The sequence below is a fragment of the Eptatretus burgeri genome, chromosome 15 (assembly GCF_056783735.1).
Source record: "Eptatretus burgeri isolate ZD-2024b chromosome 15, Ebu_testis_v1, whole genome shotgun sequence".
Lineage (NCBI taxonomy): Eukaryota > Metazoa > Chordata > Myxini > Myxiniformes > Myxinidae > Eptatretus > Eptatretus burgeri.
The window spans coordinates 33,895,842-33,919,019 of record NC_140975.1 but is presented as its reverse complement, the minus strand read 5'-3'; the positions used below and the strand labels follow the sequence as shown (position 1 = coordinate 33,919,019).

Here is a 23,178-nt window from a genome sequence, read left to right as displayed (position 1 = left end):
CCCTTGGCAGGACTTGTTTTATGTGGTGTGTTGCGTGGTGTTTGTGGAGTTGTGTGTGGTGTATTTTGTGTGGCATTTGTGTACTGGTGTGTTATGTAATTTATTAGAGACCCAATTAGAACTGCCACTTTATAACTGCTGGCAGTGATGAATGGTTCAGCCATTTCAGAGAAGAAGATTTTTGAAGGTTTTAAAGAAAAAAAACAATATGGCTGCCAAATCACGTGACCGATGACCTCATAATTATTAAAATATTCTGCATGAGTCGTCGCATCAATGGTGATAATTTAGTCTCAATCCGACAAGCGGTTGCATTGAAAAACATGAGTTCTGTGCGGACAAACAAGCAAATGGACCCAAATGCAATATCCTCTCCTTCAGTGAGGGTAATTATGCTCACATCATTCATGTGAGAATAAAGATCGACCAACTCCCACTAATGCCGATGATGGAGACAGTGAGCCTGAGGACATGGGTGGAGGAGATGATGGGCTCGACTAGTTGAAAAAAAGACGACTTTCAAGAAGTCATATTTCACGTAGTGTGGACAGCAAGTAGATGCAGTGGCTGCACCGCCTTAAAGCTGGTGCCATTGTGCATGTTTGTGTTGGAATCAATCAGGAGTGGGCAACCAAAATTTTCATGTGACCCAAAATTATACTACAAATTTTTGGTGGGAAGTGTAGGCTAACATGCAACTTCTGAAAGTGGGATAAGTTGGAATAATGATGAGGCATATATTCAGAACACTTTAAACAATATTTCATCCTTTGCCAAGGAGTGGACCACAAGAACCATTTTTTGAAGGCAGGGCCTGCACTCTGCAGTCAAATGGCAAGTTCAATAATCTCTTCAGTTCTGTTAAATACACATCGTAATGCTTTGCAGAGGATGCAAATCCTGTTGTCTTCCCACAAGTGCCAAAAGTGTTTTCAAACTCTCATGTTGAACAGGATGAACAATTGCTATGTTCAGAATTTGTAGTGCAGATTGCTTCAGGAAGGACAACACTGATTCTGGCTTGCATTCCTTTAAATCGGATTTGCCCACTCATATTGCTTCCTCTATCATTACCCTTGACAATTCATGTATTCCTTTTCAGTGGCCCAAGAAGTTGGTTTCTGCAAAAAGAAATGCTTCTGCAAGAGCTTGCACAAACATAATAAAAACTCCTCTGAGTTCCAGTTTTGTTTCCATATTTGAAAGAATATACCTTACTGCCAGGGCTATCTACTCTTTCCTGGGAGTTTGAGTGGTCCAGTCTGCAATCAAATTGAAGAATCTCACCACTTTCACTTGTGCCAGAACTTTGTTTTGAATTTATAGACCTATCAAGTGCATTAGCCCATTCTGAATTTGTGACAATATTTACTGTGCATCTAACTGACAATTTGGCACAGAGGGAGCACACTTACCTTTGATCTGTCTTGCAGAGATGTCAACAAGTCACTTGAGCCAAGTCTCAAGTAAGTCCCAAGTCACCGTAGTACTGTATTACTTCAACTTGTGTCTCGTCCCACATTTACTTTTAAGCCAAGTGGAGTGGAAGCTATCAAGGTATTAAAACACAGGGCTCCATTTATTGCAATGGAGGTTCTGAAAAGCTGTTTAGCTCAAGTTTTTATTTGACAACTTCATACAGTGGAAATTTTTTTGCTTTGTCCCCCACAAAATTAAGTTTATGGTAAAGTTACTTCTCATAATCTAGTGTACCTACTTGAACATAATTAAGTACTGTACACGAGACAAGTTGGTAACCTCAGCTTGTGTTTAAAGAGTTTACACATAGTGAACCAAAGCACTCAAGGTGGACCAGGAAAGAAGATTTTAATAATTCACTTGTATATTTATTATGTACGTTAAATGAAATGTCTAATCAAGATGGAAGGTGGGGAATCAGGAAGGGGGTGGGACGCTGGGAAAATGAACCGTCCATATTAACTTCAATTGTTGCTTTTTAAGATACCGTACCTTTTTAGGTTTCTGTTTTAAAAAAAAAAGACAACTCATGATATAATTTACAATTATTGATGAAGTTTAAATAATCCAAGTCAAATGATATTTCGATAATCACAAAATCATTTTATGTTTGGGGCGTGCATGGGGTTATCGATCAGGGGCCAAGTTTCCTCGATTTGACAGGAATGTTTATTACATAGTTTGATTAAACTTGCGCTTCCCATGTTGGGAAGACTGGTGCTTGCCACTTGGACATGGTGTGCTCTGTGCTTTTGGAGAGTGGACACTCCCTTTAAACCCAAGTTGAGAATGGTGTTTGACCCGGCGGCTGTAAGCTCTGACACACTGCACATACGCACGTACAAGGGATATGTCGTCATTGAAAAATCACCATTTATTTTAAACCCCGTTTAAATTAAATATAGATTCAACAATTATTTTCCAAACAATGTGAACAAGTCACTATAAAAGTCACATGTAAGTCACAAGTCTCGAGACACCAAGTCCCAAATCTGAGTCTCAATTCAATTTCGTCAAGTCCAAATCAAGTCGCAAGTCACAAAATTTTGCAACTCAAGTCTAAGTCGCCAACTCTGCTGTCAGGTCAGGGTTCGATTCCCAACCCAACAACAAACTGTCAGATTGTGTTTCACAGCAGTATCACAAAATGCATCCTCCCTTGTGTGGACATCAAGCTGGGCATTCAAGCTACTTGCATTAACTGGTGGATGTTAAATATTTTCAGTGTCTTTCAGAAAGAGTAGACAAGGTATCCCCTGTACCCTGGTTTAAAAAAAAAAAAAAATCCTCGCCAAATCGGCTCCAGCTAAACATTAGGCCTGGAAAGCCAGTTTGTGAAAACCTGGGTCAAAACTTCCCCCAGCTGACAACACAAGGAGGTAGGATTAATTGTGGTTAATAAATAAGTAGTAATAGTAGAGTTTACTGTGCAACGAGTGGTCTCAAATTCAGGTGTTCGTTGAAGACAGCATTCAACTCAGTGATGTAATGCAAAATGGCATTGAAATCAAGTGGTCTGGAACCTTCCCTTTTTACACAATGCACTGCAAATCATGTGTTATTTGTTCATTTTCTTTTTCTCCGATTCAGCTTCAAAATACTGATAAGGCCATTGTCTTCCATCATAGAAGCATATGAATACATCAGCCTGAACAATTGCATTCACATATTCTTTTGACTTGCTGTGCCTCTCAAGAATATTTTATCTCATCTCGACAAGTCTGCTTCCTTGCAGATGTTGGAAAAAAAAAAACAGTCCACAGAAAAATATATCCAAACGTTTTGTGTAGGCTCTGGTGTAAAACTGTACTCTTGAAGAAGCTGAGGAATGAAGTTGACACTTCTGCACACCTTTACTATTTTTTATATTAAGGTATAAGGAAGGTGAAGAGTGATGAAACCAATTGAACAACTCGTAGGACCACTTGCCTCAGAAAACAAATGGAAAATTAAAGGAGAGGTTTAAGATATTCCTGAGAGTCAGGAAGATAGTTGAAGATTAGGAATTTGACTGGGCCCAAGACACTGCCCTGGGGTACTCCAGCCATGACAGAAAGAGGAGATGACAGGATCCACTTGAGGGCCACTCATTGATTATGAGAGTCGAGCAAGTCAAGAAGCCAAGTGTGGATTTGGCCTTGAATGCCATAGGCAGAGAGTTTGGAGAGTAAGGTGGAGTGCCAGACTATATTGAATGCTCGAGATATGTCCAGCCCTGACCTCATGTCTGAGATTGAGGGCCTCCATCCATTGTTGGGAGAGTCAGAAGTAGCATGTCCAAGGTAGAGTGGCCAGGTCTGAATTTGAAATGATGGTCTGAGATCAGGCTGTTGGAGAAAAGGAAGAGTTTAATGTCAACTGCAATGGTGGATTTGACCTTTTTAATATGACTCCATGACCTTTTTAATATGAAAGTAAGCTAATGGGTCTGTCGTTAAAGGGATCCGTTTTTTCACCATGTTTATGTAATGCAGTGATATTGGCTGAGTCTAGGAGCAGTTTGGAACAATATTTAGTAGCAAAACAGAATTGAGGCATTCAACCTCGTCACAAGCAGAGTTTGCTGATGTGAGAGAGATGGAGATGGTGATCCGGCATTTTCCCTCACACCTTCAAAGGGAAAAGGCTCTTCCTCTGCAGCTGGCCATTCACATGGGGAAATTGAGCTTCGGATTATTGTGGTGTTGAGGCTGGCGATTGACCCTTCCCGTAGAGCAGGGTAAAGGAAGTGTCAGGTACTCGCTTTTCCCCTAGGACTTGGCGTGGTTAGACGAACAGTTGGTCCTGCGCATGGGCCTCAGCAAGTTTTGCTCTCAGTGTTAGACTGTTAAAGCACCAGGGTGAGACACTGCCTATTATCCATTGCCTGCTCCTGCTCCCTATCAGGGCCTGCTCTGCTGGCATCCAACCTGAGACTTCTGCCTGTCTGCTTTATCTTCAGCTAGCCCAGTTCAGTTTCTTTCACTGGTGTTTGGTGTTGTGATTATTTATTATTGTCTTGCTCCGTCCAGGATTCTGTGTGCCTTCTGTTCATTAAATATTCATTTAGATTTCTGAAGGCCGAGATGTGTGTCCACCTGTATTATTTCACGTGCAAACCGTTTTGGTTTCATCGAGTATCATTGGAGGATTCAATTGGCAAAATTATAATCTTAATAACCGACGTGATTTAGAACTCGGACTACACATTGTGAAAAACCTACTCAGCGCAACATGCATTATCTGCTCGGGTACATTTTGCAATCAAATTGCCTTATGCATCATCATTCACGCAATTAATCTCAACATGTTTGGTCTCTGTGCCAGCTGCGGTTGCAGTTGATATGGAGCCATTGCACACAGCAATATAAATTCATCGTTCCTTCAGCTAAGCAAATGACTTGTTCAGTTACATTGATCAGAAATATTGAACCCATTAATATCAACAAAAATTCTGACCTTCTGACCCTAATTCTTGGGATACAAGTCACCAGAAACAAATCATTTTGTTATTTTCATTTGGCCTTAGGCTTTGTGAGTCAATGAAACTCAACAAAGTACATCAGCTCAGAAATTGTCTTTAAGCAAGGTAAAAAGAGTACTGAAGATAAGGGAGCATTGGAAAAACAATGACTATAAAGGAGGTGCACTCATCAAGATATAGGTAATCAAATTATCAAACATTATTTAATTTTATTCCATTCCCCAAGGAAAAACTCTCAAAAAACAAATATTTTGGAAGCAATTGCAAAACGTTTTGTAAACCACCCACATTGTGTTCCTGACAGTTAAACTAACACTGGTTTAAAACAATTAAGAAAGCAATTCAAACATTCATCGTTAAAACTATATACAGTATATAATTGTATATATATTGTAATCAATATAATTTTTTACCTCGTCTTGCACATGAAGCTGCTGCCTCTCCCTGAAAGAGTAAAGCGAAACAAGAAACATCAGTTATAACTCGATATAAACAACCAATTATGAATCTCGAAGGTATGAACTCAGTTAGTTTGAGTTCAAGTTATTCCTGTAAAAATAGAAATAGAACCAACCGTATTCAGCCGTGAAAAGCATTTGTAATAAGTGAACGAATATCGAATTTTTGAATTTGAAAAACCGAATTTTGTTCCAATAAAAGGGGTGCTACTTGATCTCTTTGAATTTGATATACAACTATAGTGAAGTAGCAGAAATGCTAAACTTAAAGTAAGATACATGCAATCTTTTTTATGGTTTCTGCACATTTAGGGCCTCCTGAACCAGAAACTGCAGGATGACACCATCGTTGAGCATTTTTCCATCCTAACAAAATGGGGTAGGGATTGAGATGGCAAAAATGCCAATGGTGTCTTCTGTCATTGAGCCAGTAAGTTGGGAGCAAAAATTCGCATTTATTGCCATGTCTGATGCAATTTAAATGTTCTAATGGCAGTGAGGTCTCCATTTGAAACTGTTTGTTCGATATATGTAGCTTTTTGATGTGTAGGGACCGTAGTAAAAAAAAAAATTGAATAGGTGTCAAAGCCAAGAACAAATTGCAAATTAATAATAGGATACAGCCATTTTTAAAATACTGTGTTTGAATCTTAAAATGCCTCTATTATAAGGAATATGAAAAATGGAGTTCGGCACAACTACACTACTTATGCTCTTATATTCACAATCTTCATATCATATGAATAGTAATTAACATAAAGTATAAGTACAACATAATTTTTCAATGAATTAAATATCTGGGTCATCAGAGGTCAAAAGGTCATCTGAATTTGGCAGAAGCCTAAAATTGCACTTCCTCTCTCTGCCCTTTTCACATCGTCATGTCATTTGCACTCGGTCAGTCTTGTTCCTGATCTTCATCATTGATCACTCTGATTCTGGAAAATCCTCTATCTATTTGCTGATGACTCCACCCTCTGCCATGACATCCCTCATCCTTCAGACAGATAGGTTGCAACCCCTTCCCTGTCTTCAGACCTTGAAAAAAAAAATCACAACCTGGTCAAATACTTGGAATATGTCTTTCAATCCTGACACATCTCACACTTGCATTGTCTCTCTCTGAAAGGACAGTCTGGCAAACCCTCCTATCTACGTTCTTCACAATCCTCTTGAGGATGTTCAATCATTCAAACTCCAGGTTCTCACGATCAGCCATGATCTTTCTTGGGCAAACCACATTTCAAAGTTGGCCTCCAAAGCCAGCCACTGATCCTCCCTCATGCAAAATCCTACCGTGGCACACCTAAACTTCTATCTACCTACTAGGCCTTCATCTGCAGGTTGATGGAGTACTGCTCTCCCCTCTGGGCTGGCTCCCATCTCACATCTTGCTCATCCCTTGATGCTGTGGAAACCAAGGCCTTTAAGATTATTGGAATATCTCGCAATGAAGCTGAGTCTATGAGCCTATCACTTCACCCTCACATACAAGTCGGTGAGCGTTCTATCTTTTACTGCTCATCTGCATATCTATCTATCTCTATCTCTATCTCTATCTCTATCTCTATCTCTATCTCTATCTCTATCTCTATCTCTATCTCTATCTCTATCTCTATCTCTATCTCTCTCTCTCTCTCTCTCTCTCTCTCTCTCTCTCTCTCTCTCTCTCTCTCTCTCTCTCTCTCTCTCTCTCTCCAAAGCAGAAATATATTTATTGTCCATCCTTTCTTGAAATCATTGACTCGAAGAGATTTATCCAGAGAATTTGTGATCATCCTCATTTTCGAGAGATCATAATTTGATCAATAATAAAGATAGACAAATAGAAACTAGAGCAAAGTCGATGGAGTGCCTTCGCAAATTCCAATGCTTTTGACCTGAAGCAAAGTTTAAAGATGACAAAAAGTTCCACGAGGAATGACCCAATGTCAAATTTTGAGTTAAAAAAAAGAAATTCTTGTTTTGACCTCTGTGACCTCTATTCTCCACCTACCCCTGTAAGTCATGAACCAGGGGTCAAATCAAAAAAAAACGTGACATATTTCATGCATCCCCCAATGTTGATTGCATCCATGAAGTTCACTAAAAAATATTTTAAAATGTGCCCATAATTGCATTGTTTTGGTATTTGACATTATGACCCCACCCCAGACTACCAAAAATGATACTGCATTTGCACCTTCTTGCCATGTGATCATACTGGAACTACCAAGTTTGGTGAATTTCTGCACAACCGTTTAGGAGGAGATAGTGTGATGGACGGACAGACAAACATGATTACAACATGCCCCCTTTTCAAAAAACAATCCTTAGGGATAACAAACACGTCTGTCAAACCCACTATTAACTTCCAGAAAATTAAGTATTGATGTCGTGCAATCGGCAATGAAAACGTTATAATTAGTGTCGGGACTTCATAAAATTACGATGATGTTTCAATATGAAAAGGTTGTCAAATTAAGTGTTTAACCAGCAGGAGAGACACATGCATGAACTTGATGTCGAGCATGCGATCGGCTAAGATAGCACACTAATTCGACCTTATCATTTCATCAGTTAATGTTGTCAGTCTTATCATCATCGTCACTTTCGTCATCACCCTCAAATAACACTTCTATCGATGTTTTGGAGTAAGTAATACAATTCTGGCATTTGCAAATATCCGTACATGACAAACCGGAGTTGCAACAAGTTCAGTACATTGACCTGTATTGCACTTTTACAGATTCCCTGCAAGATCTTGTGTCATCCAGACGATCGTCAATTCATCTTTTGCCACCTGCCCATAGGCTTGGGCAACTCTTTAAATTTGAGAATCGATTCCGATTCTGAACTTCTGCCTTAATTCCAAAAGGAATCTATTCCGATTCTCTACCAAAATCAGATCAATTCATCAGCATAACTGTTCGACATGCTTGGAGTTTCAGTAGTTACTGTATCCAAAGTTATGATAAAGAGTTGAAAAAGAAGTCCAAAATAATCAGTTATTTAGACATTAAAATTCTCAAAACCAAGCCTCAATAAGGAGTCGTAATTTCAGATATACTATTATTCTGCCGTATCAACTGAGGAACAGTGACCTCATTTGAATATTTTGATGCTGTCAGATTTAAACGGGGGGTAAAAATATGGAAAGCAGAATATGTAACATAACCCACAATGATAAAATGCAAAAATATTAAAAGTTCCATCTCGGAATTTCCTAGAAAATAAATAAATAATCTTTTGGAACCTACCTGTAAATACCATAAGTGAATAGCCTTCCATAACACTAGCCATGCATGGCTACAAAGTGTCACCAATCAAGTCATCTCCAGAGTATTCTTGAAACCACGTTGAAAATGGAATAATCACAAAATATTAGTCCCCTACCTGGCGTTACATCCACCTCTCCCCACAACGCGTTGACCTTTACATAATGCCAGTCGTGCATGACTGTCTTGTAATCATTGGAAACACATCGTTTAATATGTAAACATGCAGATGGACAACACAAAGTGGAGAATAAAGACCCGATGGTACATTATTAAAAATGGTCGGTCGTTGCGAGTTGGTGCACTGTTCAAATTCCTTGTTTTCATGTTTGCTAGTATAATTAACATTGCCAGGAGTCAGTGGAAGTGTTGGGTTGTTGATATGACACAGGTGTGATGGGTAAAATGATTTGCACCAATTACCTCGTGAATATGATGGTTCTATTTTGAGCTCTGTATATTTCATTGTGTATTATCATTACTTTGGCAATTCTCAAAGAACCAAAAAAATGAAAAATGCTTTTAACTGTCAGACATGAGTTAGAGTCTTTTACCAAGCTGATACAATTACGAAATATTTGTATGATTACAGGTACAAAGTATCCAAGTTTGTTTCAACATCAGTCCATTAACAAAGTTATTTCACTCATGAAACATCAAATTATGTATGACACAATGTAGGGACAAAAGAACATCTTTCAATACTAGGAGTCATTCCTAAGCAAAGTGCAGCAATAAATCGTACTGTACCTATGAATGTCACAATCGAGTTCAAAATGCAGAGGGTTTCTAAAGGAATCATCACCTTGTCAGCAACAATTGACAATGAAGTGCAATTAAAAAGTCTGATAAGTAGTCTTGCACATAAACTCGTAACAAAAATAAAATACTTGCATACTTGCATGCCAAGTCCACCTTAAACTTTACAAACAAAACAAAAAAGTAATAAATTATTCCTATACTACTAACGATATAGTGCTGCCACTGCTGTTGCTGCTACTACTAATAATACTACTTCTTTAACAGCCCCAATTATTTTCACCTTCTTGTATGGTTGGCCAGGGGAATGTTTCTGGCCCAGATTTTTCATTAATTGGCTGACCAGGCCCAATGTTCCACTGAAGGTGGCAGAAATTTGTAATTTGTTCGGGGTGCTGGAGATAACTCACCTACTCTTCTCAAATGACACCGTGGGATATTTTACGCCCACCAACTAATGTCAGCAGATAGGACACCCAGCATAACGTCCATCAGAGGAGCGGTGCCGCACACTATGATGGTGGCAGCCCTCACCTTCACTGAGGTGGAAACCCCTTGCCTGTGAAGCACCATTCTGACAGTTTACAGTTGGGTCAGGAATCAAACCCAGACCACACAGTTCTAAGGAAAGTCTGCATCATCCTGTCAGACTCAAATTGTTACGATTCATGCAAAAATGATAAACTTTCATAAATCACCTCATATTCTAATTTGATAATGTGGGTTTTATAATTCAACAATAAAGGTACTACAGTGAACAAAATAAAGATAAAAATAAAAATCAATCAGATGCTGTTTAGAATTATCAAAAACAAACCAACCAAACAACGAAACCAAGCGAGACAAAGAGAAACAAGCAAACCTGGCCTGTGGTGTTCGGCAAGCAGTGAAGATTATCTGAAAATCCTTGGGACAGAGTTTGGGCAGCGAGACCTTCCCAAGAGCAGGCACTGCGTCGTGGCTTCCTGTCCATGCCTCTGTGTGCTGTGCTGTCTCTGCCAGCACAAACAAAGCTATGAAAATCTTTAAAAATAGCTATCATGAAGGGATCCATAAGGGATACAGTGTGATCATATAGACTGATAAGAAACAAATGGCTACCCTTACCAAAAGAGAGACAATGAGGGTTTGTGGCTAAAATATTGCCATGAGGATACATGTACCCATGTATCAAAATGTGTGGCAGAAGACATATTATCCAAATGTAAAACTTTAAGGTACATTGTTCACAACTCCTGGCGTTACTTTGGTCAATTAGCAATTAATGATTCTGTATGGCATTTCCTTTTAAGGCCTAAAATATATTTTCGTAACATATTTTATGAGATTAATGAGGTGTGCCTTAATTGTCATATTATTTGGAATTAATCACCGAGGTGGCAAGCTTGCTCAATTACTCAAAACTTTAACATTGCAGCCGATAATATCAACTACAGTAATTAAGACACATTTTGACATTTGTACCGAGCACAAGGAAGTGTTTAGGATCGAAAAATGTGCAGGAAATACAACTCGAAAGGAAATATCTTGTGAGTGTTCACTCTGGTAGTTATTAAGGCAGCCATGGAGATAAACAGGACACCCGATATAGGTATTTGGTCAGAATCCAAGGAGAAATGCCAGGTGGCTGAAAAATGACCGAACAAGGTCAGCTGTTGATACGAAAACCATAATATAAACATGCAGGTCACACGGTGCATGAGAGGAGTTATTGCCAGAAGGGCAATGCTGTCTGTAAAACTGAGAAAAACAAATCCGTAAAAGGAGTTATACTGATGTCAAGATATGTAGCTTCCTGTGCTGCTCATGCTCAAAATGGCTTAAATGATGCTCATGAACTGGGAAACAGCTGGGATATCTTTATATCAGTGGAACTCCTTTTACAGATTTGTAAAAAGGAGTTATACTAAAAAGGAGTTAGAAGTTGCTGGGAAACAGCTGAACATTCATGAATATCTATGAGAGGGCAGTGTTACAAAGAAGTTGGGGGTAGGGGGAAGTTTAACCATACTTAGTTTGCAACCTTGCAATTTCCTGTACTTCTGGATATTTTGTGTCAGCTGCAACCACAGTTTAACAGAATGCTGCGTGGGGCTTGCACAGGCCTGCTCAAACTCGCTTGTTTCCCATTGGCTTCAGCTTGTGCACATTGCACAGAGAGAACACAACACTAATCCGAGCGTCTCAAATTTACCTTGGCTTGAACATCAGTTTTTTATACTCTGTATGCATGAAGAATACCACGAGTCTGCACAGGTTTTGGAAACCACGAAAGGCCGCAACAGCTTTAATAGGGCAAAGAGTGAAATAATTAATGGAAAATAAGCATCTATCAGGCCATGTGTTTAAGGAGTGCTTTTCGCCTGGCAAGCATTCCCATTGAAAATCTTACCACAGTGCTCCTGCATTGTCGCCAGCTCAGCAAGAGCGGTTTTGTGCCAGCACTCCAGTGCTCCAATGAAAGACAGAGCATCCGTATCTACCAACAACTGTCAAGGGACAATGATGTGCGCACAGCAAAGAAACAGTAGACATGCACATATTTTATTATAATCAGTACACATCTTATTTTACAGGTGAAATTACCTGCTCATTTGGCAAGTTCCAGATGAAAACCTAATGACAAACACTGCATCTATAATCTAGAATTATGCGGCATTTACAGGATGGGTCAGAGGGAGTGTACTCACAATTAAGCTTCATCTGGGTTCGATTCCAGACCTGACAATAAACTATAACCCTGGTGCTTCACTGATAGGGTGGTGCATCAATGAGTTTGCCGCAAGTCATGTGGGACACTGAGAATGATATATTTTTGAGTAAACATTCTCTGGTGGGTGGATACTCAAGATCTAACTGTTTTTCACAATCGTTTATCAGCACCCTTGCTGAACACCAAATTAATGCCCTGATTACTACCACTAGGAAAGCCAATGGAAAACCAACTGGTGAATTTCCTTGCTGAAAGACTGCTTTAACAGTTGCTGACGGCCTGGATCAGGTATGGACTCACCAACATCTTGATCACAAATCATGTGCACACAAACAAAGTAAAATGCAATCAAGAATAAAATAATAGAGAGCCAAGTGCAGGTATAAAACAAAGAAACATATAAGCTCTGTCTGACATTAGTTATTTTACATTTTCGTATTAAACAGGCCAGGTAAACTTGGCTTGCACTTTATTTGATGCTTGCTTGTACACTTGTTTAAACCATGATGCTTTTTATTGCTGCAGCCAGAGTTGAGCCAACATTTCAATCATCATGGACTCATATAGCCATTGAGTGCCGAGGCCACCAAAGGTCTAGTCTGGAGTGGAATGCAAATGTATGGAGATATCAGAATGAGCTGTAAACATTGAAAAAAAAAAAAGAAAAAAAAAAAAGAAGAGTAAAACCTGCCTCAGCATGCACAGCAAATGTTAACGATATTTAATATGATTTGTTCATGCTTGCTGGAAACGTTCTTACATACCTTATAGGTAAATAAGAAATCTGTTACAAAAAAAACCATGAGCATGAAATAAAACTTTCACTTTCAACATTGTGCAACATTCACCCATAAAAGTGTTGAACTCATAATGGCTGCAGTAAAAATAAATAAATAAAATTAAAAATACGATAAAACCATGATGGGGCTATAGATTACACGAGCTAAAATAGTAATAGTAGGGCGTTTAAATCAGCACTCCCCCACACTCCCCCCCCCGAACTTCCCCCTCACTTTGTGGAGAATGTACAAACAGGATATTAAAAGATACAAACAAGTCACAGAATTCTGGGAAAAAAAAACGATTGGTGTTCAAAATTTGAGACAATCCAATGTTTATATTTTTCAACATACCGTACTCGAGTATAATATTAGGTGAGAAAGAATATATATTAAAAATAATTTATTTATTGTACATATGCCTTTTACTTTGGTACGTCTGACTGTCTCATTCGTAGAACCATTTGAACATCCAGCAGATTACATTACAATTTAGGGTGGCCTGCTAAAGTATTCACCCCTTCCAATAATGCCATATTTAGATGAATTACGAATTATGCAGAAACAATTTTTCCAAAGGAACTTTTTTATTCATAACTGAAGAGATCAAACTAAACACTTATAGTTGAAGGAGGTTAGGTTACATGTCAGGAATACCTGTAAAAAAAAAAAAAACAACATACAAATCAAAATTCACCGTTTGTAAAAGTATTTAGCCCTTTCGGTTAGTACTTGGTGGAATCACCTTTTGCAGCAATGGCTGCTATGAGTCTTTATGGGTAGGTTTCTCCCATCTTTGTACAGTGAGATGATGAAATCTTTGCCCATTAGTCATGTGAAAATTGCTCCAGTTTTGCCAAGTTTGATGGGGATCATTGATGGACTGAAATATTCAAGTCTCGCCATAAATGTTCAATTGGGTTCAAGTCAGGACATTTCTGGACCACTAAAGAACATTTATTTTCTTCTTATTCAGCCACTCCAATGTAGCTTTAGCTTTGCACTTCAGATCATTGTCCTGTGGAAATGTGAATCTCCTACTCAGTTTCAGATTCATGGCTGACTCAGCAGGTATTCATCAAGGATTCTCTTGTACCTTGCACCATCCATTGTCCCTTCTATCCTGACAAGCTTGCCAGTCCCTGCTGATGAAAAGCAGCCCCATAACAGGATGCTGCCACCACCATGCTTGACAGTAGGGATGGTGTTGACTGGGTGATGTGCAGTGTTAGGCTTGCACCAGACGTAACGCTTTGAATTTAGACCAAAAAGTTCATTTAAAAAAAAAAGAAAAAAGTTCAAGTCAGATTCAAGTGTACAGGGGTTCAGATCCAAGACCAGAGAACTCAAAGGCAAGCAAGCTATCAACCGAGCTATCTTTCAATCCATAGTCTTTAAGCGAGGTACTTCCATTGAGGTTCAACCACTAACCAGGTGTGGTGGGGAGAGGTAGGATAAAATAAATAAACTCATTAACTTCCAAGATCTGATTGAAGCAGGCATATTCAAGCATGCGAGTCAAAAGCAAATATTTCTTTTTTTTCTCCACCTCATTATCTTCATCAAAATGACACGAATGCACAATGTACAACTCAATACAGCACATGCTACTTAAACATGTTATCCAGTTAAGATGGGGGTATTTTAAAACAATAATTACGCATTTCTATCTTTTTTTTTTACCTGAATTGCATTTAAAACCATAAGTATTTTATAACACCTGAAAAAGTTTTCTCTTCCTTCACCTGTACGACAGTTCATAAAATAAGCAACCGTTGACAATAAGACAACAACTTTTTTAGCATTAAAAAGAAAAAGCTGAACCAAAAAAATTCGGTATATCATTCTGAAAAGCTCTGCTCATTGAAATGTTGTGAAGCCAATTTCCTTTTCCTGCCTTACAAAGAATTTAATTTTGGATTGAACAGAATGAAATCCAACAGCCTCAGGAAGGCAATTCCACCAAGAAAAGAAAGGAGGATAAAAAAGAGTGGAGGTGTGCAGTAGGCTTGGGCGCTTCTCTACATGTGAGAATCAGCTCCGATTCTCAGCTGATATCTTAACTCCGTTACTAATCCAATCTGGTTCTGTGCCCGTATGTTGCATATTGTGTATGTTTATGTACTGTGTATACTGTGCATTGTATCGAAGTCTGTTGTGATGTGTTATTGTATATGCATGTGCAATGTAGCAGGGTGCGTATGTGTGTGTGTGTGTGTGTGTGTGTGTGTGTGTGTGTGTGTGTGTGTGTGTGTGTGGGTGTGTGTGTGTGTGTGTGTGTGTGTGTGTGTGTCCGATTTAAAGAATTAATAGGGAAGGAATGATGGGGGATTTGACACATTTTATAAGTTATGAGATGACCCATGAACCCATTGGGTTCCCGTTGTGACAGTGGTTGATGAAGAAAAGAAAAAAAGACAAAATTTTAATATTATTTAGTGGTCAAACTTTAACTTGAAGAAAATTTGAGCATTTACCTTGGGAGTCATCGTTCAGCCAACCGGTTTCTCGAGGTATATCACCACATTTTCCATGGTTTGTCCTTGCGCTTTATGGATCATCATACCAAAACTGAATCGGGAATTGATTTTTGAATAAATTTTTTTTGTTGCCCGATTTGAACGAAACTTCATACTGCACACTGCAGACGAATGGTGAGTAAGGTGGCCCTAAAATTTTTGCGCTATTGTGTACCGTTTTGGCTGTATTTTGGGAACATGCATACATATATATATATACATACAAGATGAGAGTTTTAGTAATATACTAAACGACCTGTGAACTCGTTGGGTTCCCGTTGTGACAGCGGTTGATAAAAACATCATTTCAAATGAAAGGAAAAAAAAAGATAGCTCCAGCGAACTATACTGCTGAGGTTGTTTGCATTGATCAAATTCTATGAAGAGTACTTGACTGAATCGGGAATTGACTTTTTAATAATCTTTTTCTGTCTCCCGATTTGAACGAAACTTGATACTGCACACCGCAGGCGAATGGTGAGTAAGGTGGCCCAAAAAATTTTGCGCTATCGTGTACCGTTTTGGCTGTACTTCGGGAACATACATACAAGATGAGAGTTTTAGTAATATATAGATAGATAGATAAGTTTCATCTGCTTCAACGCAGCAAAAGACCTCGTGGTCAAGCCAGTTTCTATTTATTTTACGCATTTATTCCAAATGTGATATATATATATATATATATATATATATATATATATATATATATATATATATATATATATATATATATATATATATATTGTTGTGGATTTCCACCCGTTCGGCATGCGGTTGACTGCCTTAGCCCAATTGCGGCCGCGTGCACCCACCGAACGCGCAATCTAGTCGTAGCTTCCGGATCAACGCCGAAACCCAGCTAAGGGTGTTTTTAACACACCGTAAACCAGCCAATCCCTCTGTCCACGCGCTACAGGGTCGATTGCCGAATTGTCGATGTACCTCATTATTCGCGCAGACAGAGATACCGGGAGTTTATACCTCGACGGGACCTGCACGAAAACAAGCCGCTTAAGTGGCTCGTTCCGTATGCGAATGCCGAGCGGTTATATATCGCCAAGTCCCGTCGGACCGGATTATTTTATCGGCCTTAAAAGCCAGCTAATTTCCCGAACGCATCATGGCAGTCAATGTAGGAAGGGATGCAACGAGCGGGTGACATTCAACAATAGGATACGAGCAAAACGCCTACAGCCGATTCCTATTTATTATGTACATGCACTTACACAATTCACTACTTAAGGACAGGCCCACGGACACACACACACACACACACACACGCACGAAATGGTGGCTGTTGCCTTTAATAGGACTTTCAGCTCGGAGAGACAGGAGAGCTGAAAGCCAGGGCCTGTCTTGGATCTGCCAGCCTCGTGCGGCCTTCGAGCGGCTCGATCCGCGGAGGAGGAAGAGAACGACGACCAAGATGGCGACCACCAAGACCAGCCAAGACGAGCCCAGCAAGATGAACCCTCAGCGCGCAGACCGTGCTGATCACTCAACAGGATGAACTTTCAACGCGCCAATCCCATGGTGTAGAACGAACGAACTCCTGGACTCCTTTTTGCGCACAGACGAACGAACTCCTGGACTCCTTTTTGCGCACCGTCGAACGAACTCCTCAGAGCTCTGTCTCTTTTTAGATGGACGCCCTTCTGCGCATGCGCCCTCGCACTCCCTCCCACTAGCCAAATCGAGCGGAAAAACCCCGCGACTGGCCAGGCGGAGGTGCGAATCCAGGCGAAAGCGATGCGGTGTAGTCGGCGATCATTTCGGCGGCGCTAGCGGTGGTGCAACTCCAAACAAAAATGAAACCCATCCATTATAAAAAACCACAGCGCAGGAACATTTAAATACCCGTTAGACTAGGGGAAAGGGCTATCTATAAAACACGTACTTACTGAGATAACTGAGCTAAAGGACCCTGAATGGTGTTCTGTGAATTTCCATAACCGCAATATATATATATATATATATATATATATATATATATATATTGAACGAAACTTGATACTGCACACCGCAGGCGAATGGTGAGTAAGGTGGCCCAAAAAATTTTGCGCTATCGTGTACCGTTTTGGCTGTACTTCGGGAACATACATACAAGATGAGAGTAAATATATATATATATATATATATATATATATATATATATATATATATATATATATATATATATATATATATATATATATATATATATATATATATATATATATATATATATATATATATATATATATATATATATATATATATATATGAGCCTGGTGTTGGCGCAGTGGTTAGGGCAGCGGCTTGGGATCCAAAAGGTCCTGAGTTCAAGCCCCGTTGGGCCACTGAATTAATACACCAGGGGGTTGACTCAGCCTGTCATCCTTCCGAGGTCGGCGAAATGAGTACCAGTATACTGGGCCGGTGTATACCCCAGTTGAAATAGGTGTACCATATCCCTGTGTCGTAAGAGGCGACCAGGGTTGCGTCAGGAAGGGCATCCGGCGTAAAACATGTGCCAAATCACTATGCGGATCATATGGATGATCCGCTGTGGCGACCCCTAACGGGAACAGCCGAAAGAAGAAGAAGAAGAAGAAAAATATATATATATATATATATATATATATATATATATATATATATATATATATATATATATATATATATATATATATATATATATATATATATATATATATATATTGGCTGCCACCCACCATGCTCTACCTTTTCTCCAAGTCCATGAACCTAACCTCCTCTTTCCCATCAGCCCATGGTTTTAATAATCACGGTTTTGAATATCGCGGCATTTTCGAAGACCGTAACCGCCATGATATTTTACGAGTTTACTGTACACACATGTACTGGCATCACATTTCACTTAACCTACATATCGTTCGAGACCAAGTAAATGTCATCCCTGTTTGGCACACAGAATAGAAGTAAGACCATGGAGCTATAAACCAAATATTGACCATGTAACTCCATAGTAAGACAAGAACTTGGGAGTGGAAAAACCAAAAATACCAACTCTGCCACACCATGTGCTTCTGCATCATCCTTATCCAGATGATCATCATTCAATCATGAATGAGATTACTGGGTTGCCCAGATAACTCAGATGGCAGAGCACTGGTACGGTTTTTGCCAGAGGACCTGGGTTCGAATACCAGTCTGGGCCCGTGATTTTTCCACATATATTTATGATGATGATATTGTTAAGAAACGTCAGCTAATTAGTTACGGCTTGCTTGCAGTTATCTTGCTTGCAGCTTGATTGCAGTTAAAAAGACAGGTTGCAGTTATCACAATTGGTTTCTTAAATAATACAGCACTCGTCAATGAGTCATGAATTATTCAAAAATAAAAGGTTTTCCCAGCGCTCATAAATGACGTCCCAGAAGTAACATTGTAATGACGTCCCAGCAAAAACAGCATGAAAGGATGGAAGAATGGAGAAATATGGATACTTTAAGACATAAACTATAAAGAATATGACAGGAGAGGCTTTTGATATAATTTGCTGAACCAAAGAACTGATTCTCAATGGATGAAGTGAGATAGGGCACAGTCGGAATCGACTCTAAAGGATTGGAACGACGACAGGCGGGTAATCACCTCCGGAGATATTGGAATTTGAGTCGCGGTTCCGAAAGAGAGAATCAATTCTAACCGGGTATTCAATTTTTCCACCCAAGCTGAGAGTGCAGTGAACCTGCATTTGTAAAATTCAACCAGGTGTGGATCACTGCATGAACGTGAGCATTGTGGAGGAGCTGGGGGTGGTCGGGGTGGGGGGCTGAGAAAGCAGAGAAAGCTAGACCAGAAGAAAGGAGGTGAAAAAGACAGGTCGGCTCTGCAGAGTTGTGAAACCAGGTGTGGAAGACAGTAGGATGTATATGGTGCAACCGTCAAGGCTTAGCAAAACTAGAGGGTTCATAGAACACAACACCCCATGCAGCTTTCAATGCAGCACTCGTATAATACTTCAATGTAATAAAATAATGATTTTAAAGATCGTTTTTAAAATCCGTAAGTTAACGCCACTGAAACAGTCTTATATACAGTAAATCCTCAAACATCATGGGTTCTAATATCGTGGGTTTCGACGAATCACGGGCAACCTATTGTGTCCCAATTTAGTTATCACTGTATTTCGTTTCAGCCAATCATGGTTTTTGAACTGAGATGAGTCATTGTTTGCATCTGTGCATACGATTGCCTCCCATTATGAGCCTTTTCTTGTCTCTCGTGCACCGTTAATTGGAGTAATCAGACCAGCTTACGGCAATGAAACTAAATTTAACTAGAATGGGCACTCGGTAGAGCGCTTACCTTCGCCTCCGCTAATTTTTTGTTCTTGGCATGAGAGTGGGGGGAACAGAACAGTGAACATTTTGGTGTTGGTTTCATGCAAATCGGTTTTGATTTGACCGTGTTATGACAAAAACCACATATTTTGAAAGGTCGTGACCCCACTGACCTTTGACCCCAACCGCTAACAAGGGTAATGACATAATTGTATCATGTTGCCCATCACAAGATTGGGCAATGAATTCTGAACATTTTGGCATCAGTTGCATGCCAATTAGATCAAAATTGACCGTGCTATGGTAAAAATACGAATTTGCCCTTTCTGTGACCTTGACCTTGACCTTTGACCCGATCGCTCCTAAAATCTAATCAAATGTTTCTTGGATAATAACCCATCATCCCACCAAATTTCAAGTGATTTGGTTTTATACTTTCTGAGTTATGCGAATAACAAACTAACACACACACACACACACATATTCACAAATAAATACACAGCGACCAATACATAACCTTTCGCAGAATGCGAAGGTAAAATGAATCATCAAGCAGGAAATGACATATGGAGATCCTGAAATACTAGATCTACAAGATCTAGTAGACACACAACAGTTAAAAATGGCACCCCAAATGTAAAACAATGGACGGAATTAATCGTGCCAAAAGACTGAGAAAGGTTATGACATTGTGCAAAAAAAGAAAATCGAGTTGGTAAGAAGTGAAAATGCAGCATCTATGGGCTGCATCACCAGATCAATGAATCAACAGTGTGTAAACGTGAGTCAAACATCTGTGCAAGGGTTCCTGCCAGTAAAACACAAAAGACTCATTCCAGTCCCCTGATCCTCATATTGAAAGGATGGAAAAAGCGCTTTGTGTGTGGATTGAGGTAAGGTCAGGTATGGGAGCATGCGCAAGAGCAGCGCATTGCTGCGTCCATTTCCCGCTGGTACTCCAGAGACCTGGTACCAAAGGAATTAAGGCTCCATCACAGATCCCTGGTCAGAGTCCAAGTCTTACATCAGTAGAGAAAGACTGGAAGCACCAATAACCTAAAGACTCGGACTTTTGTTCTCCTGCACAGGTACTGACAGCGATCCAGTGAATCCATGAATCCCCACGCCTGACCAAGACGTCTATTGACCTCTGGCTCACAGCCAGCAGAGACATGAATATCACTGCCAAGGTAAGAGAATCTCTCCGTGACCTCAAGATCCTCACCACAAACAGGTACAGACAAGATAGCAGCATCCAAGATGTCATTGAAAGCCTGGCTCTTAGTTTTGAGTCAGGAAACCCATAATCCCAGTAGCTCTGATTCCTCATTCAGCACCTCGAGGGACCCCAGAATGATATATTCAGTCTCCGCAAAGATGACTGCATCATCTGCGAAATCAAGGTCAGAGATATTTACATTCCCAAACGATGCACCACAGCTTGATCTCTCCAACATCCTTCCCAGAATCCAGTCCATACAAGTGCTGAAAAGTGTAGGGGCCAGCGAACACCCTTGACGAACTCCAGTAACAACTGAAAATAAGTCGGAGATGGTATCACCACATTTCACAGCACTCTCAGTACCAGAGAACAGTTTAGACATCAGATTGATCAGTTTCGGTGGCACCCCACAAAGACAAAGAATCCTGCAGAGGACATCCCGATTCACTGAATTGAACACTTTGCAGAGATCAACATAGGCTGAAAGTAGCCCCTGCCAAAACTCTCGTCTGCGTTCGGTGAGGACCCGAAGAGCAAGGACACAGTCAATCATTGACCTCTTTGGTGTAAAGCCTGACTGCTCTGGATGCTGGTTCTCAAGCAGATGGTGGTGAACCCCAAGAAGAATGATCCGAGCAACGAACTTGGCCGGCACTGAGAGCAGCGTCACCCGTCGGTCGTTGTTGAGGTCCTGGCGATTACCCTTCCCTTTCCAGAAAGTGACATCAAGGCCCCTCTTCCAGTCAGTTGGGATGATGCCTGTGTTCCAAGCAGAGCACAGAACTGCATGCAATGACACGAATACAGCATTTCCACCAGCCTTGAGAAGTTCAGCATGGATGCCACAGATCTCAGGAGCTTTACCACATTTCAACCGGTTCACTGCAGCCTGTATTTCTGCAAATGATGGTGGATCACAGTTGATTGGATGGTCAACAATGGGGATAGTAACACCACGAACATCCAACTCAACAGCTGGTGAGTCAGCTCAAGGTAACCGGCCCAGCGGCCTTCATTTCAGACTCCTCTGTCAAGAGCCCACCGCCCTCAACTCTTACTGCAGAACACTGAGGGAAGGGCTGGAGGAACGCAACACGTGAATTCCCCTGTAAGCAGGATGAGAATCACTTGACCACAGGTGATGCTCCACCCCCTCACGTATTCTTCGCACATCGGCCTCCGTGTCCACCCTGAGCGCATGTATAGTTTTACACCTCAGCTCCCTGAACAGCTGTTCTACCATTCAGCCTGGCCCTGTGACTCTGGTCAATGGTATACAGTATCGCTTGAGAGACAAAATTCTTCTTCGCCCCACTGTGAGTTTCAAGACATCCACCGGCAACATCAAGGACGATGGTCTTGAAGGCACTCCACAACTCTTCAGGATTCCCCAAAGCACCCAGACCCCCACATCCTAACTCAGCCTGTTCGCAAACTCCTCAGCTACCCTCTAATCCTCTCGCTTGCCAACATCCAGCCTAGGCTGGGATGGTACCATTCTCCCAGATTTAAGCTGAAACTTCAGAGTTGCTACAACAAGCCTGTGGTCGGTATTGAGGAACTGAGCACTTCGGTAGACCTTGCAGTTCAAGATCATCCACCATCGACCGTCAACGTGCACATGGTCAATCTCCTTTGCCACACCACCAGCGTTGGAATACCAAGTCCAGCGATGAGCCTGTGGGCGCTGAAACAATGAACCAGCCACCCTAAGTCAATGACTTCTTGCAAAGTCAAGGAACTTAGTGCTATTGTGGTTCACAATTCCAGACCCATGGGGACCAACACATGTCTGATAACTATCCCTATCAGTTCCAGTTAATGCATTGAAATCCCCCAAGACTCGAAGAGTATCTCGTCTGTGGAAATGAACAACCACAGATTCGAGCATGGCATATAATGCGTCCTTCACGGTGAGATCACTCATCTCAGTCGGAGCATATACAGTGACGAATCCTTCGGCTCATTATACGCTCGTTGACCAGTGTTACCTCGGTTATCATTGGTGTCAGCTTATTGGACACAGCTACAGCAACTCCTTGGGCATGGTAAACATCAGAGCGACCAGACCAATAGTAGGTGTAACCACCCACCATGATCTCACCACTATCCGGTCTCCGAACCTTAGAGAGTGCTGCAATACCAATGTCCAAATGCTTGAGCTCAGATGATAACAGAGACAGGTGATCATCCTTTCTTCGGGATAGGATATTCCAGGCACC

At 40.6% G+C, this 23,178-nt stretch overlaps 1 protein-coding gene across 5 annotated transcripts in view; it reads right to left on the bottom strand.

Annotated features, from left to right (window-relative positions):
* Window positions 1-23,178, bottom strand: part of CNST (consortin, connexin sorting protein) — an 85,359-nt gene that overhangs the window by 39,090 nt on the left and 23,091 nt on the right. For 4 of the 5 annotated variants that reach the window (XM_085857430.1, XM_085857432.1, XM_085857434.1 and 1 more), the window contains 3 exons: window positions 11,809-11,895; window positions 10,279-10,411; window positions 5,356-5,386 (listed from right to left, as the gene is read on the bottom strand). In XM_085857430.1, coding sequence (XP_085713556.1) covers window positions 5,356-5,386; window positions 10,279-10,411; window positions 11,809-11,895 — 251 coding nt within the window. Of the gene's footprint in view, window positions 1-5,355; window positions 5,387-10,278; window positions 10,412-11,808; window positions 11,906-23,178 lie in introns of all 5 variants that reach the window. The other variant, XM_085857433.1, reaches the window with a different exon arrangement.